This window comes from Pelodiscus sinensis, chromosome 5 (assembly GCF_052426305.1).
Source record: "Pelodiscus sinensis isolate ZL-2025 chromosome 5, ASM5242630v1, whole genome shotgun sequence".
Lineage (NCBI taxonomy): Eukaryota > Metazoa > Chordata > Testudines > Trionychidae > Pelodiscus > Pelodiscus sinensis.
The window spans coordinates 66,030,481-66,047,548 of record NC_143056.1 but is presented as its reverse complement, the minus strand read 5'-3'; the positions used below and the strand labels follow the sequence as shown (position 1 = coordinate 66,047,548).

The window sequence follows — 17,068 nt, the reverse complement described above, 5'->3', positions numbered from 1 at the left end:
AACAAAACTATTTTAAGTAATTTACCTTTCATAAAGTTGCTGCTTGATGGGAACTGAAGTTATATCCTCCCCTGTTCCATTCTGAAGAATTCTCAGTAATGCATCTGTTTCCCCAATTCCATAATTCAGCTTTGCTTCAGTAAGCTCCACAGTAAGAGGGTGCTGCTTCATGTCCAGATGTACCCCAGACATAATCTGGGCACGCTCTTTTCGAAGTCTCTCAATTTCTCTTGTTCTATTTTCCAAAGGCTGGGATTTCTCTTCTGTTTCAGTTGCTCGTTTGCTGGTTGGCTTCTTTTGCATTTGATTTTGCAAATCAGCAGCACTACCAGTCAAGCTAATTGTTGAGGACGAAGGACTGCCCTTTACTCCACACCAATTGCTAAATTTATTATGTATGGGCAAGTCCTGAAGACTATAGCTTGGTGGCCTATGGATCTTCACTAAGGAGGCATTCTCATTTAGTAAAATTTCAGTATTACATTCACTTGTAGAAGCCGATGCTGTATCATCGTCTTGAAGGGGTAAATGCATATCACTCATTTTAGAAAGTGGAAAAGGGCAGCTATTTTGATTTTTCCAAAAGGAGCGGTGAAACTGTGCAGAAGAGGCTTCTATCAGTTGTTCTGGAGATCCATCAGCATTTGTCTTGCTTGACCAACATGTGCTAATTTCCTGATTAAAAAGCAAGTCAGAATTTGAAGGTGAATGTTTACATTCCTCAACATAAGAAGCTTGAGAGTGGTTTTTAATCAAAGAGGCATCATCAGAACTTCCGGTGGTTTTGTCACATCTGACTCTTCCTGAAGAACCTCTTCCTCTTCTGGTGACATACATACAATGTAGTGAACGTTCCATTGGTATGCGCTCGTTGAGATCATCAACTAAATATTCCCCATGGCCTGAAACCTCTAAAGTGCTACTTGAATGATACAGTCTTTTTGCATGAATAGCAGTGTGTCCATCAACACTGAATCTGTGCTTTTCCTTTGATTTTTCTGAAACACCTCCTCCTAAGAATTCTTTAGCCATGTTCTTATTTAAGAAACTTCCAGATTTCTTGGTCACTTCCTTGTTATCTCCAGAAGTTGTAGATTCATTGTCCGTTTCTGTTTGTGAAGAATTGTCAACATGAAGCTCCAAGGTGCCCAAGCCAGAACATGAATGTGATCCTTGTTTTCTTTGATTACAGCGGGAACTTGAAGTATCATTAGGATGTTTCACAGACCTCTTGATAGAACAAATGGACTTGCTACTCGTAACCTGGCTGCTTGGATTTGCACTAAGTGTTAGAATAGGGGAAGACGCTCTGTCAACTAATGTGTTTTTATAACTCAGTTTCCTTTCTACTGCAGTATCAGACTCATCAACAGTTCTCTTTTCCCGAGTATAATGTGCTGGAGACCGAGATGAATTAGAAGTAGAGTGGCTAACTATCATGCATGAAGATTCAGCTTGTCCTGAACTCAGTGAAGATGACACAACAGGAGAAACTGTGGTACTGCCAAAAGCAATGTTCTCCTGTGCACTGAATGGTGTTTTTTTTAAATCTGAGATAGGAGTGGAGGCTCTGGCTAACGAAGGGAGATGCATAAAGGAATCTCCCAAAATATCATCGGCAGAGTCATTCAAGTCAGGAAGGCTCTGCATTCTCATTCCAATGCTTTCTGGAGCTCTCTCTTCAATAGCCAAACCTATGTCTTTCTTTTCCTGAGGCCTACATACAACATCTGAACCTACTACTTTCACAATCACATTCACTTTCTGAGCTTTCATCAGTTCATTTTCAGTTTTTGCCTGGAATAGGGTTTTCTTGTTTTTGCTTTGTCGATGTTCTGAAATATCAGCTTGAATGCCTGTGGCCCCTGTAGTTTGGGTACAACTGTCTGACATAGCAGCCCTTACAATCTCATCAGCAATTCCTCTTTGATTGATTTTGGCATCATGCTCGTTCTCTATGACATTCTGTTGGGAGAGGTTTCCCAGCAGCTCAGAAGTGTTATGAAGAAGCTGTGATAGGTGCACAGACAGGTTCTGCATGCTTGCCCAAGAAGAAGGTCTCTGAAATGAAGTCCTGCTTGGATCTTGTTTTCTTGCAGCAACATCTGTATAGCTTCTCCGGTGCCTTTTCTGTCTTTTATACCTTCCTGTAACCATTGTTTGTGTTCCCTGCTCACAAGTAATGCTTTGTGGTTTTTTGGAGACTGTTTCTGACTCAGAGGGATAGAGGAGTACAATTTCATCAACTTGCATGGAAGTGTTTTCAGGTTGTTCAGAAGGATTATCAAATTTTGAAATTCTGTTTTCGGGGTTGGTTTCAAGTACCTCACGGGATACATTTATATAATGCTTGCTGTTGTCATTTGAAGACTCAAAGCCATGTCTCACATCATCCCATCCTTGGGGGTCTTCAATGCTGCTTAAAGTGCTTGATAGTACTTTTGCATTAGCATACGAACTGAGATGAGAGTGAAAAGGGGAGTTTTGAGAGTTTAGTCCATTATCTACACTAGAGCATCTCATAACTTTATGATTATCCAGGCTTTGAGAAGGCTGACTGCAAGAGACATCACTCGCACTACCAAAAACATATTGCTTCCAACCAATCTTGCAGGGTCCCTCTTGCTGCCATGGATGAATGTATGGATTGATATCACTTGAACTAAAATGCATTGCATCTTTATTGTCCTGTAAAAATAAATCTGTTTCTTCTGGTTGATATCTCAGTTCTTCAGTTGTCTCTTCATTGCACTGTGGTAAAGATGCATTGTTTGAATATTTTTTTGCTTCCATATTTATGGAATGACCAGTTCTATGTATCAAAGTAGTTGAACAGTGAACAGCAGAGGGATCTACGGAGTGGTTGCCTTGGCTTCTCTCCCCACAATTTTGTGAGTTCTTTGGATCATATTTAGCAAATCTCGGAGTTTGTACCAATCTCTGCTGAAATCTGGGTTTATATTTCGACAGTGCAAAATTATCTGACTCCAATTTTGAAAATCTTTCAATTCCATGCAGATCATCTTCAGTTGGAGACGGAGGCTCAACACTCATATTCAATTCTTGTAAAGATTTAGAGGAAGGATACAAAGAAAGATGGGTCTTAGATGAAACTTCTGAAGTGTATTCAAGATCAGAGTGTGCAGAAATAGCTGGGGCTGACAATCTGTGATTCTGTAAACAATGTCTTTGTTCATCTTGTTTGCACTGCTTTGCATTTTGTGTTGGAAAGTATGATTTTTCATTCCTAAGTAATACCAACTTGGGTTCTTGTGGAGGCAGACAACTGTTTTCTGGCAACATTTTGAAGGACGTGTTCTCATGTTTCATGACAGATTTTGAAGTCTTTTGCTTAATTATATTATTTTCCACCTTCTGATAATTGTGAGAGCTATCAACACTTGAACATGAATTATTTTTGCAATGTATCATATCTTTTCCACTTCTTACATTTGCTCTACATTGATCTTCTTCCCTGGCATGTCCAGCCTGCAGACTGTCTTGTAAATCTGCATGGGAATTTATATCAAAATCTGAGGCAGTAGGATACATTTCTTTGGGATCAGCAGTAATTTTATCTGTGGGACATACTTGCCTATATGGATTGTACATGTACCTGGAATCCACATTATTTCCTGAACACAAGTTTTGTGCTATAGTAATTTGTGGGTCCATGAACTCACTGGCAAAAACTGATGGTGCCATGGTTTGATTTTCAATATGATCTTTTCTTAAAAAATGTCTTCTCTGTTTCCTGTGTGGTGAAGGAAGGGTTTTCTCGGTGTTTAAATGCAATTCGTTCTCATTTCTGCTAATTCTCTCTTTCGTATTTTCTCCTTTAGTAAGAGTTGCTCTTGGAAAAGCTAATGATGATGGTATAGAAACATCATTGTGTAAATTTTCTAAAAATGCTTGTTGTAGTGAAGCTTTACCCCAGGGTTGTTTATCAACTTGTGTTTCATTGTTGAGTTGATCAGAGTTATTTTTATGTATTAACTTTCCATCTTCAGCAGGACATTCTTGAGAGGTAGATTTTGTATCAGCTATTGGAAAATGTCCCTTTTCTTTTGTAACAGAAAGGAGAATACTTCTTGAAGCAGATGGCTGCTGGTCAAACATCACAACCTCGTCAGATTGACTCTCTTGCATTTGCACTATAGCAAATGCAGAACAGTTTGAAGCTGTAAGAGGGTATTCTGAAAACATTTTTAATGATGGGTAAGAAACTTTTGGAAAAGCTTGAGGAAACTCTCTCTCTTGTCTTTCTTTTAGAGAATATGGATTTGTAAAAGTAGATGACAACAACTGGTCAGTCAAAGAAATGTCTTGCACTGAATCACCTAGCTGCTTAAATTTCAAAGATTTTGAGTCTTCTGGAGAATTGGAGGTTTCAAAGGTACTAAGATTGTTGGAACTTTGAAATATTGTATAAGCTGGAACATCCTCCACAGTGTGTGAGGGAGGAGGTTTTGTTTCCTTATTGCTAATTTGTTCAAGACTTTGATGTGTAAGCAAGCTTATTTCTGGCATTTTCATGCTAGAACTACCAATATAGTCCTCTGAGTGTACACAATTTTTTTCTTTTATTCCATGGCAATTCTGGAAAGAATCTTGACTTTGTTTTTGGTTTTGATCTACTCCCATAACCTCTTTGGTGATTTCATCATGCTGTGTCTCTCTCTCCTCTCTCTTGCCAACTCCAGAATAAGTTTTGCTTTCATCATCATTTTCTTGATTTACTTGTTTCTGATGATCCCTCTGTATAGGTACATCCAAATCTTCTGGTTCATTTTCACAGTATTTTGTTTTTCCAAAACAAACAGTATCAATTTTCCATTTGTCTTCTCTGCTGTCTAACAAAACATCTGCAAATGTAAAAGGACTACTCTTCAGCAGACCAGCAGAATACTGAGAAATGCAAGAATTCATATTATGTTTGGCAGAGACTTCATCATGATGAGCTTTTTCCCACAAGGGTTGATGAGTAGTTTTGTAGAGGGCCGTTTTGTTTTCAGAAGCAACTTCAGGATTGTCTTCATATTCCACACAGAACTCTCTAGAAACCCTGTATGCCTGAATCTCACTGGGTTCAGGTTGATATCCAATTACACCAGGAATCTTTTCACTATTACTTCTGAAGTCCGTTTTAATATAGTCTGCAGTTGAAAATGTCTTTGTCTGATTGCATTGTCCTAGTTCTTTCTGACTTGTATTCATATTTTGAAACACTCTCTCAGACAAGACCTCTGGTAATGACTGCTTTATTTTTTCTCTCATATCATTATCTTTCAGCATTGATGAGGAAAGATTTTCATTATCTGAAGTCATTGGAGCAGACACAGACACTGATGCAGCCCTGCTTCCTTCTTGTACTATACCTTCTAAGGAATTTAAACAAACTTTTGTTTCCTCCCCCACACTTAAGCACGTGCTGTGCTCTGCATAAAAATCTAACCTTCCCAGGGAAACTGAATTATTTTTGGTATCATAACTAGGTGCAACAATTACAGATTCATGACACTCTGCAATATATGAAGTAGTGTGTGTGTCATCGTTATAAGGAAATTGCCCAGATACAGCAAAGTGTCCATCCTCCTCCTTGTCCTGCATAATCATGTTTTGTAGCAAAGCACTGTTTTTATTCTGCACTTTATCAGAAAATGATTCATCTCTTCTCTCTTTGTTAAGTGTACTGGATGCTCCTACCTGCACATCATTTTCCATTAATGTTTCATAGTAAGGAAGAATAACTCCAGCACCAGCATTGCTATTAAATATCTTTTCCTGTCCTTTTAACACACTGAGATCCTCCTGCACAATTTCTGCACTGTTACTTATTCCAAAGTACACAGGATGATTTACAGATTGACACGGGAAGACCTTAAGCAAAGACTGCTGAATTTCTTCAGAAGACTGTACAGTTTCTAGTGTATGCTCTTGGTTATTAGATACTACAGAATCATTGGCATCATCACTTCTAGAATGACCTTTAGGTACCCAATTACTTTCTTTTAAGATCTCATTTAGCTCATTATTTGTCAGTTGGCAGCTGCCTTTGTTTTCAGGTGGAACTTCATTTTGATTTTGTGAAGCAGTCAGCTCCTGACCCTCAGTGTTTTCTTTGAAAGCCTTCATTTCTTTATCAGTTTTAAAAACAGATGCATTATCTATTTTCACGCTTTCATTTATTGCATCTGTTTTAGCCATTTGTACTGGATTTATGAGATGTGTTTTCTTCTCTTCTGCTGTGGAGCACTTTGGAACAGATTCAACATGACTAGATATGCTTCCAATAAAAGGTATACCCACATCTTCAGACACCCCATACTTGGGGTGGTCAGTATGAGAACTCCTATTTGTATTGCTATTCTCTTTAGTAAGTCTTCTAGAGTCTCCTCTGATTACACATTGCTCAATTACTCCATCATCATCAACTGAACTGTCACAGTTACTGATGCCTCCCTCCGATGTATTCACTATATCCGTCATGTCATTCTTTTCAATTGAATCCTGGCAACCTGCTGGTAACCTTAAAGTATCAATTGACAAAACATCTTGTTCTTCTAGTTTGGAAGCTGTAAAGTATTTTTCTGAGATCTCAGATTTATTTATAACTTTTTCACTGTCGTCTCTGTCACGATACAGATGATCTAGAGCTGGAGTCTCTTGTTTAAATAAAACATTTTCATCTGTATGCTGTTCACCACTCCCTGTGCAAACCAACATATCATCTTCTACATTAGTTTTTTCCTCACTCCCAATCATTTTGCATCCATCAATTTTGTTTTCTTGAAAAAAGTGGTTATGGGCCATCACCAAGCATTGGGTTATACAAATTTCACTTGTATTGCTAGAAATGTTGTTTAGTTCTTTTTCACTCTTTTCTAAAGAATTCTTGTCCCCACATCTAACTGGTATTATTCTGGCTGTGCTTTCAGTATTCAGAATGTTTTCCATTATTCTGTTAGTATTCTCAGAGAAATCTGATGAGCTGGAACACACTGATGATGGAGTGCTTTTGGAAGCAGCTTCCGTCTCTGCTGAACAATAATTTATTTCTGTGTCTGCTTTTCTTTTCTTTTGCTGAAAGCTACTTGTTTGAATACAGCCGTCAGAACGCTCCATTATTTTTGATTCATCAGTGTGTCCTGCATCAACACTAAACACACCTGACTCCTTTTTCTCTGCTTTTTCATGCTGTAGAGTTGTGTGCAACTTTGTGTAAAACTGGTGGTGATCTGTGCAAGCTACAGAGTCGCTGGGATCTTTTGATCTCTGAATCAGACTATTGCTTTCAAAATTATTTCTGCTCCTTTGTGCCATATCACATTGTGCATCAACTACTGAGTAATTATGCAAGGCTTCAGTTTTCTTAGATTTAATTTCCAAAATATTGCTTTCCAACTTGATGACACTGTTAACCAGTTTAGCAATTTCTTCAGTAGTGTTTATTTTTTTACTCTGATAAGGATCCCATGTCTCTTGTGCGATAATTTCATCTTCAGTATTAGCTTTCGTCTTTGTGCATTCAGGCTTTTTATTCACACATGGACTCCCTTCTTGGAAAGTCATGTCTGATGGAATTGTATTGTGTTCAAACACTTTTCCAGAGTCTGTTTTTATGTAATTACTAGTTCCTCCAACAAGCAAAACCTGTCCTAAGAAATCACTTTCTCTATGAACCATACAAGAAAAAGCAGTTTTATTCTCTTCTCTTGATTCAGGAAAGGATTTGTTCTTGGTCTGTGCATCATCAGATCCTACAGTAACTTTAGTCTTTTTATGCATCTTGCTTTTCTGCTCTTCAGATTTTAAGCAGCACATTGTGCAGAGGCAGTTAGAATTTATTCCAGAACAACAACTTTTTTGGACATTGTTTTCTATACTGACATTAGATCCGGTGTCACAAATTTCATTAACTGCTGTAAAACCTTGCAGTTTTGTATTATATTTCTCAGTTTCAGAACTGCTTAGAAAAAGATTAGTTTTTACTGTGTCAAAGTACAATTTGTGAGAGTTGGATTCATCTCTAATTTCACAAGTAGCAGCAGCAGTTGAGAAGTGAGTGTTTTTTCCGCTTAAATTCTCATTAAGATATCTTAATTCATCTACCACCAGATTTCTATATTTGGACGAAGACCTTTCCTGGCCTACAGGGTGTGAACTCAAATTACATTCTTTTCTTTCACTGCTTTCGTTTCTTATAGTCTCAAGACATAATGAAGTATTTCCCAAAACCTGTAGGGATGAACAACTTTCAGGATTATCCACCTGTATCCTTTCAAGGCAATCATTCTTCAAAACCATTTCATTTTCAAATTGACAACTATTTTGTGAACAGAGATCTTCATACTTCTGTTCATATTCTTCAGTATCTCTCAATGAAGGGCCCCCCAATGCAGTTTCTGTTAGGAAGTCTCTACTTGTTGTCATAGAGACTATATCTTTCTGAGAAGTGTCTACTAGTATTGAAAATTGGTCATAACAAGCATCCCGGGGAATGGCTGAAGGATCCGTGCCATAGGATTTTATTTCAGAAGAAAAATCTTTGTCTCCGGTTATTTCTCCTGCAGACATCTCATGGTGATCCACCTTCTGCATTGGTTCAAAATTATTCCCTCTGTAATTGAGGAGACCTAGTTTATCAGCAGAATTTTCTCCTTGTTCAACAGAAGTCTTAAGTGTATAACTTTCCTTTGTACCAGGGTTCCTATTCTCATTTGACAGATCACTTAGAGAGAAACCCTGATCACAGAAATTTGATATTCCTTCCTTTGCAAAACAGCTGGCCTGTTTTACTGAAGATGTTTCTACTGTGGATATTAAAGCTGTATCAGGAGACAGCCCTCTAGACAATCCAGCTGAATTGACAGATGCATCTCTAGTGTTTGAATCTACTGTTTTGGATTCTGTTATCAAACTATCAGTGACATTATCCGTGTCTTCTTTTTCAATAGTTCTAAATAAGCTATCTTCTAAATCAGAATCTTCATGATCTTTTCTCTGCTGTAAAACATACATAGATGGTGTTGAAATGAATGATTTTTTTTTAGAGTCCTGATTCTTGGGCAGTGCAGGATAAGTTGTGGGGAGAGAGACCTCTGCCTTTCCAGACAATGGTGGTAAACCATCTGTCATGGAGGCTTTTTTCAAATAGCTATATTGCTGTGTGTATACAAGAGTAGATCCATAAGTAGATGATATATTAAGCTGTTTGTATTTAGGATGAGCTGACTTTACTCCTTCATAATAACTATGTTTTGCTGAAAATGCTGAAATCGGGACACATGAAGTACTTGGCCCTACTGAACTGACAAACAATGATCTAACATCTGGAGATTCTAAAACAGAATCTTCATTCTCTTTAACCATCTTACTTAATAAAGATCCATTCTCAGGAGCTTTGTTTGCAACCATCTCAAAATGTGTTGTTTCTGGTAATGGTATTTCTGATCCATCAGAGGAGAAAGTTGCGTTTATCTCATTTACACCCTGTGATAAATGAGAAATACTATGTAACTGCTTATAGCCAGAGACAAAAGACACTTCAGCAGCTGACTGCTTTAAGTCATCTTTCTTCATCCAGCATTCCAGTTTGCTCTGATGAGCACCACGAAATTTCAAACTTTCAGGAAAAGAAGGTACAGCTATTCCAGGGCTGCCATTTTCACTTTTTGAGTTATATGAAGACAAAGCATCAGTGCGAGGCAAAGTGTTTCCATCTCTAGAATTAACTCTTTGATGAAGAGACCCTTTTTGTTCTACAAAACAAACTTTCATCTCCTTCAATGGCTGTTTGTAAGTATTACTGCAAGTGGACTGTGTTTCAGTTCCCAGATAAAAAGAGCTGCTTTGCATTAGATCACAATTTGTTCCTTTTATATCTCTATCATAGGCTCCAGGTTTCTGGTATTCTTCAGTCTGTATGGCTGTAGACCTAGGACTCTGCAGCCTCCAAAATATCTCTGCAGGCACTTCATCAGATGAATCAGATTTGGGTTCATCTACAAGATCTTCTGCTAACACCTCTTCTGCATCTGCTAAGCTATCCAGGGAAAAGCTCCTTTCAGTTTTTGTCAATCCATTCCGTGATGTGGAAGAGGTCACTAAAGGTGAGACATGGTGATCAGATCTGTCTTTGTAAAACTTAACTGGCTCTTGGTGAACCATTAACCTATGAAAATGTTTTTTACTTTGTTTTTTCACTTTATTTTCTTTTTCTAGCAGCGAGTCTTGAGACATTTGACTATCATCGCTTTCAGAATCTTCTGGATTAGTGATACATTTATTCCTGTCTGAATCTGCCTGTTTCAGTTGTTCGGTCAAGGCTTTTGCATAAGCACAGGAGAGAGAATCCACAGAGTAGGAACTATCAGTATCCGAAAAGTCATTTTCATCATCCTCTTGCCAGTTCCCTAGCAGATCTGTGGTTGCATTTGAGATTCCGACACTCAACACCTCTGCACTGTGCCACTTTTTTTCCATGTAACGGAGTGGTGTCTGGATGTTTATCTTATTAAGGTTTCCTACTGAAGTAGCTGTCATCAGAAACTCCTGCTTTTCCATTGACTGCCTGTCACGACTTGGCAAATATATCTTTGGCTCTCTTTTCAAGTTCCTCGCTGTTTGACTTAGACAACCTGATGGTGGCTTTCCACACGCTATTGATTTTTTTACATCCTCGGTAAAGCTTTCTGGAAGTGAATCTTGGTGGTCTCCTCTTAAATCTATTTTAGACTTTTTATGAGCTGCCTGGGATTCACTTTCTTCTATCTGTCTCTCTATAGGGTGACTTGACTCTCCTAATATCCTCCCTTTGGTCACCTGTGCACCTGTAACACAGGTTTCGAGTTCATCTTTCTTCTTATAGTGATCAGGAGAGAGGCTGTTAGAAGTCTGGCTTTGAGGTTCAGTTTGTACTGGTCTATCATCTAATTTTTCCATTTCTTGATTATCGTTGTTATGTAATATGATAACTGGACCATTATAGTCTTTTTCTGATCCCTTTTTATTTCCAAACTGTGAGGGCTTTTGTTTTTTAGTTAGCTGTCTCTGTGATGGGAAGGAACTACACCTCTTGTCATTAAGGTCATCTCTCCTGGAATTGTCTTTAATTGTTCTGGGTAGATATTCTAGAGACAGTGTTTTCCATGGTGAATTGCCTTCATGGCATTTACAGGTATTTGTTGAGGTAGATAATTCGGAGGTCGTCTCCCTCTTCAATAAAGAGCTGTGAAAATAATCCAAGACAAAAATGAGAGACTTTCATATACTGCATGAATATATACGTATGTATTATGTCCTTGGCTCAGAGAGACTCGGTAGCTGTAATCACTATTAGTCTCTATACAACCCTGAGTCACTGAAATCGGCTTATTACAAGTCTAGTCATGCCCCTTACCCTTGCCTTAAAGTTTTTAAATTTAAGAGAGCTCTCTGAGGAGATTCCCAGCTAGTTTAGTGATGGCTGGCCAGTGGCAAAGTCTGAGCCAGATCCAGGACTTCAGTCAGTGACAGACAAGAAGCAATGCTGCTGCTGTTATAAATTATTTAAAAATGCCCACAAGAGTGTTGGGTGCTTTCTAGGAAAACAAACAGAAGACAAGTTCCTGAACTCAAGAGCAGTCTAGTGAGGGACTTCTCAATCAAGTGATATCAACAAAAAAGGTATGGTGCAGGGTTATAAGTACTATCAGATTGTATATGTATATATACTCTAAAGGATATATATATTTTAGTAGTCTAAATGTTGTGAGTGTATTAAAGATGGTGTTTAAGGAGAGATTAAGGGTATCCTGCTTATCTTTCAAGGTGATGCTACAGAAGTGAGTTTTTAGGAGTGGTTTGAATCAGGCAAAAATGGAGATTTGACCAAGAATCTACGAAAGGGATTCCAACTTAGAGACAAGTGAGAGCCAGTGAATAGCGTATCAGGGAGGCAAGAAGAATGTAAAAGAGGAGACTAGGTCAAAGATTTAGGCAGGGGAGCAGTGTCTTGAAAGCAAGGACTAACAGTCTGAAAATGTATCATACAATGAGACTGGTGACTTAAAGGGAAATGAGAATGGTGGAACTACTTTTATGGAAGATGGGGCAGGGCTTTGACTTACGCAAAGTTTGACTTAATATACTCTTATAAACTTTTTTTAGTAAGCCACTTGATATTAGGGCACCAAATGTTTTTTAAACTTGGAACAAATATGAAAAATTACTAACCTGTAAATGGGTACATGTGGTGGGTAAAGATTACAGAAAGAATGTCTTCTGTGTTGCAAGGAACTTGAACCCAATGACTTGCTTCTCCTTTGCAACTTGTGCTCCCAGGAGGTAATTGTGGTATTCTGGTTCAGGACTTGGGACTGTTTCAAGTTATCCTCACTAAGCCAGAAGCTGGCCTCTAGCTGTTCTAGGTTTCTCTTGGCTTCCAGTAATTTTTGCTTCTTGACAATCCTCTCCAACTGAAACTTTACCTTTTTCCGTCTTATGTTTCTTTCTGCTTTCTTTAAAGAATATCTCCGCAAAAGTTCCAGCTGTACCAGTCTCTTCCTGTTCTTCTCTACTGGGGATGGGCAAATCTCCAATTCTCCAGTATTCTGCACTTCAGCTTCTGCATATGACTTAGACTCTGTTTGTACAGCAAACTCCCTCTGCTTTTGCTGGAGGGAAGCCAATTGTTTTTTCTCATTAATAAGCCACTGTTGGTCTAAAAGCAAAATCATAAAAGAAGAATATTAGAAATATTTTTATTATCCTGTTCCTAATTTCAATGAGCAGCAGAGACGTACCTGTAATCAATTATACATTAAGTCTTTGTATGAATTATTGAAACCAGATCAGGATATTTAAAATGGCTGCTGTCAGACATTTCTTCTGTTCTGCTTCAGTACATTATTGGCCTATCCCCACTGCCTTTCTTGATTCTAAGATCCCTTCTCTAGGGTAGAGGGTGTGGAGTCTCAAGGGTACACAGATGGGGCAGAAGCAGGCATCACCTATGAGGCAAGACTGAAAAATTGAGTTTGCTTAGTCTAAGAGGGGACATGACAACAGCTTTCAAGTGCCTAAAAGACTGTTATAAAGAGAAGGGGAAAAAATTATGTTACTTAACCTCTGATAACAGGACAAGAAGCTGTTACTGCAGCAGTGGCTAGATCCTCAAGCCCTTTAAATCACTACCTAAGCTCCACGTGGTATGCTCCAGGCAGCTCCAGGTGAGGGGAATGTGGCAGGGCACACTCCAGGAAGTGTTATGGGCTGGCTGTCCCCAGCTCCGCCACTTCCAGGAGCACAGAGCCGCACCCCCCCAACTTTGCCCAAGGCTCAGCAAGCCTGTTGGCTCCCCTTTGTGTGCATACTGCAGCATATGTTGTTTCTATAGTTCTCCCAAGTATAAGATATAGAACTTTTTTTGTTTGGAAATTTCTCTGGCTTTTAAACAGCAACAGAAGTTTAACGGGGATTAATGTATAAAGCTCAAGCAAAAGGGCAGCTCTGCTATCAATGATTTTGTAAGGTGCATGGCAGTAGAGACTTCCACCATAATGGATCTCATGATGCAGAACTTCGTGTGTCTGTACAGACAGGATGGAATTCTAGCTCAATGAATTATGGGAAGAAAGTGATTGAATGAAAATATTTTTTTCATATTGAGATTGTGTAACAGCTTAACATCTTCAGGTTTAAGATGGAAAGCACACATCCCCCATTCCTTTCAGCTCTGTCCCTCTCTTTTGTAGCCTTCTCCTGCCAAGCCATAGGAAAGTAGGAGTTACAAATTAGGCTTCTAATGAACCTTTGCCTGCAATTTTGCTCTTTTTGGGTCCATAGGGGGCACAGGGAAAGCCAGAGTAAGCCTACCACTGGGGTCTGTGATAAGTCTGGCAACATACTACGTAGCTCAGGGGTGGGCGATAATTTTTGACTAGGGACCACTTCAGAGATGTTTGAAGTGGACCTGGGCTGCCCCGGAAGGGGTGGGACCTCCGACAGAAGGACAGACCCTGATTGATCGGGGGGTGGGGAGAGTGTGCAAAGTCTTTGCCCCCGCCTCTTCCCAGAGAACCACCTCTAGGCACCCATGCCCCTGTTGGTGGGAGGAGACTTTGTATGCTTCCTCCCTGCCCCCGATCAATTAGGGCCTGGGGGATGTGGAGCACACGAAGTCTCTCGCTCCCTGCCTGCACCCTGAAAGGAAGCGCTGTGCTTAGAGTCAACCGCCAGCTCAGCAGCAGGTGGTGGTTGACTTTAAGTGCTAAGCCCCTTCCCGGGTGAGAGGAGACTTCATGCACTCCCCCTCGCCCACAGGCCAATTAGGCTTCTAAGCATCACGCGCTCCTTGAGGAAATTTTGTGCACTTCTCTGGCCCCAGGCCCTGATTGGCCTGGGGGCAGGGAGGAACACACCAAGTTTCTTGTTCTCTGCCCTCCAGCACGGCGTGGTGCAGCACACTCCCGACATTAGGCCCTAATTTGCCTGGGGTTGGGGGAGTGGCAGTCTCCGCAGGCTGGATCAACCTGCTTGGCGGGCCAAATCTGGCTTGCGGAGGCCCTTTTGCCCACCCCTGGCCTAGCTGGTCAAACTCCTGATTAGTTGGTGTGACGGTCTGACCCCGGCCCGCACTTGGGGGGAGGGCCGCAGCCAGGACCCCCCCAGAGAACCCAAGAGACGCGCCCCCACGGAGTCCCTGCTGGGATGCCGCGTTCCCTGCACCCAGCGCAGGGCAGGAGCAGGCGGCGTTTCCCGGCCGCGCCGACAAACCCGAGCATGCTGGGGGTGGGGGAAGCCGGGACGCAGCCCCGCCTCCTACGTCGTGACACAGGAGGGACATCAATGCCAGGGGCGGGGCGGACGTCAGGGACGCAAACCCCGGTGGGTTATTTAAACCTGGGGCCGGGGCCAGAAGGGGGGGGAAAGGATGCCTGGAGGACGAGCCCTCCCCCCCGGCTGAGGAGCAAGGCCCAGACACCGGAGGAGGACGGAGACAGGCCACCGGCGGAGAGGTAAGGGCTGAGGGGCCGCGATCCCATCGGAGCTTGGGGGAGGCTAGGAAGCAGCCTGGGGCAGGGCCGTACTGGCGCCTGTGGGCTGACGCGTTACGGGGTGGGACCCCGTCAGCCGGGTGAGGGCTAAAGATCCAAACCCTTAGGGCCCCGGGCTGGGACCCGGTGGAGAGGGAGGGCCCAGGTTCCCTTAGCCCCCCATTCGCCCTCCCTCACTTCCTTGATTCCACCGAGCAGTACGCACTGGAACCTTTACGTACGTGGGCTCGCAGGGCCGTAACCCCGGCATGAGAGGGTTACTCGCTCGCGCCCAAACTAGAAGCTGTCACAGTTGGACTGAACAGTGAAGCTAGACAGGAACAGGAAACAGGCCTATAGAGCCAGGATGGCAGATTCTGCTCCTCTACAGCCACTCATGAAACGCCGGCTCAAATCCTGCTTATCCCCACACCATACTTTCTTCTCCACAAACTCAGTTTCTCCCCACTCTGCTAGCTTTCTGTGTATCTGGTAGGAGACTGCCAACATGAGTCCTTGTCTGACAAAGCTGTTTAAATTAATTAAGTTCTGCTTGTCAGGAAACTTTGCGTACTAGTCCTCCCCTCCCCTTGGCTCCTTCCATCATGTTTCAGCCTTTTACAGAAACAGGAGATATGGAGAAGGCAGGAAGAGATTTGAAGGAAAATTTGTCTGACAAGCAGATCCCATTGCAACAGCAGAAATTTCTCTTTCTAGTGAATGTCCTCTAGTGTTCTAGAAAGAGCATCACTTCAACAGATCTCAACAAGTCTCTCAAACTAGAACTCTCACTTACAAAGTTCACAAGAGATTAGAAGGCCCTGCAGGAGCAGAAAGAAAGCAGTAAGAAACTGAAGGTGATGGGCTGCCTGCAGTGGTGGTCCCAATCCACCTTCAACTGAAATCAATGGAGAGAGACTGACTCATTTCAAAGAGATTTGGATCAGAAATGAAGCCAGGGAGCAAGACTGTACATGGGAGATCACATGAGAGAACTTGGCAGATTCCAGGACATCTCTCAGCTTTTCAAAGGGGGTTCTGATGATGGCAGGTGCCACCTTCTCTTTAATTTCAAACATGGCCACAGGACATGGGACTCAGGCGTAAAATTCCAAAACTTTTCACTGGAAAAGTTAGATTTAAAAAACCCAAACTGTCATTTATCCTCTGAACAATAATTTTGTTAAATTTGGAGACTCAAGTCAATCACTATACTATGAAATAAAGGGCTCTGCATTTAACTTTAATGGGGAACTGACACCTTTACATTTCTTCTAACTTACTAAAAACATTTTCCAATAAAGCATCCTTTAAAACAAGGTCATTAATTTTTAAAAAAAATTATTATAAGGGTTTCTGTGCTCCCCTGTTGATGTTGACAAAGTACTTTCCTAGTTAGTTTATCTCTCACTGACAATGAATGTAAAGAGGGAAACTGTCTACATTCAAGGTGCTGTCAATACACAAATAAGAGAACACGAGAAGAGATTTTTTTCCTGATAATTTCTCTCAGATACAGCTACCTTACATTTATCTGTAAGGATTTCAAATGCATAGCTTTCAGACAGAAATGTTATTTTCACCAAAATCTATGGGACCCTTTGAGGGAAAAGTTCAACCAAACCTTATTTATGCTTAGGTCTCCATAATGCTAGACTTAAGTGACAAAATAATGGTTAATAATTATCTCAGGATTAAATATCCAGTTTTGCAAATGAGATGTGCTATTCCTTTCCAGTCTTAGTTCTTACAGAAAAAGTTTCTCAAGAATGTAACAACTTTGCTCAACCTAGAAGGCCCAGATCCTATCAAGTTCTGATCATTTGTCCATTTCCTGGTTTTTCAAATACTGTTTCAATAGATTTTTTTTTTGTCTTCACCACCTCTTATTTTAATTTGTCAGTGAGGCTAGAAAACCCAACTTTTTTTTTTTTTTTTGACAACCAGCTTTTTCCAAGTCCATGTCATTGGCCCATTGCTTAGGGATAGTTGAGGATGTGCTCTGTTTCCATCAGTAAAATATCATTCTCCAGTCACCAAATCACTTTCAC

At 40.8% G+C, this 17,068-nt stretch overlaps 1 protein-coding gene across 2 annotated transcripts in view; it reads right to left on the bottom strand.

Annotated features, from left to right (window-relative positions):
• Positions 1 to 17,068, bottom strand: part of STARD9 (StAR related lipid transfer domain containing 9) — a 132,808-nt gene that overhangs the window by 14,911 nt on the left and 100,829 nt on the right. For both annotated transcript variants that reach the window (XM_006135403.5, XM_075927239.2), the window contains exons 23-24: positions 12,217 to 12,703; positions 26 to 11,230 (exon numbers count right to left, since the gene is read on the bottom strand). In XM_006135403.5, coding sequence (XP_006135465.3) covers positions 26 to 11,230; positions 12,217 to 12,703 — 11,692 coding nt within the window. The remainder of the gene's footprint in view (positions 1 to 25; positions 11,231 to 12,216; positions 12,704 to 17,068) is intronic.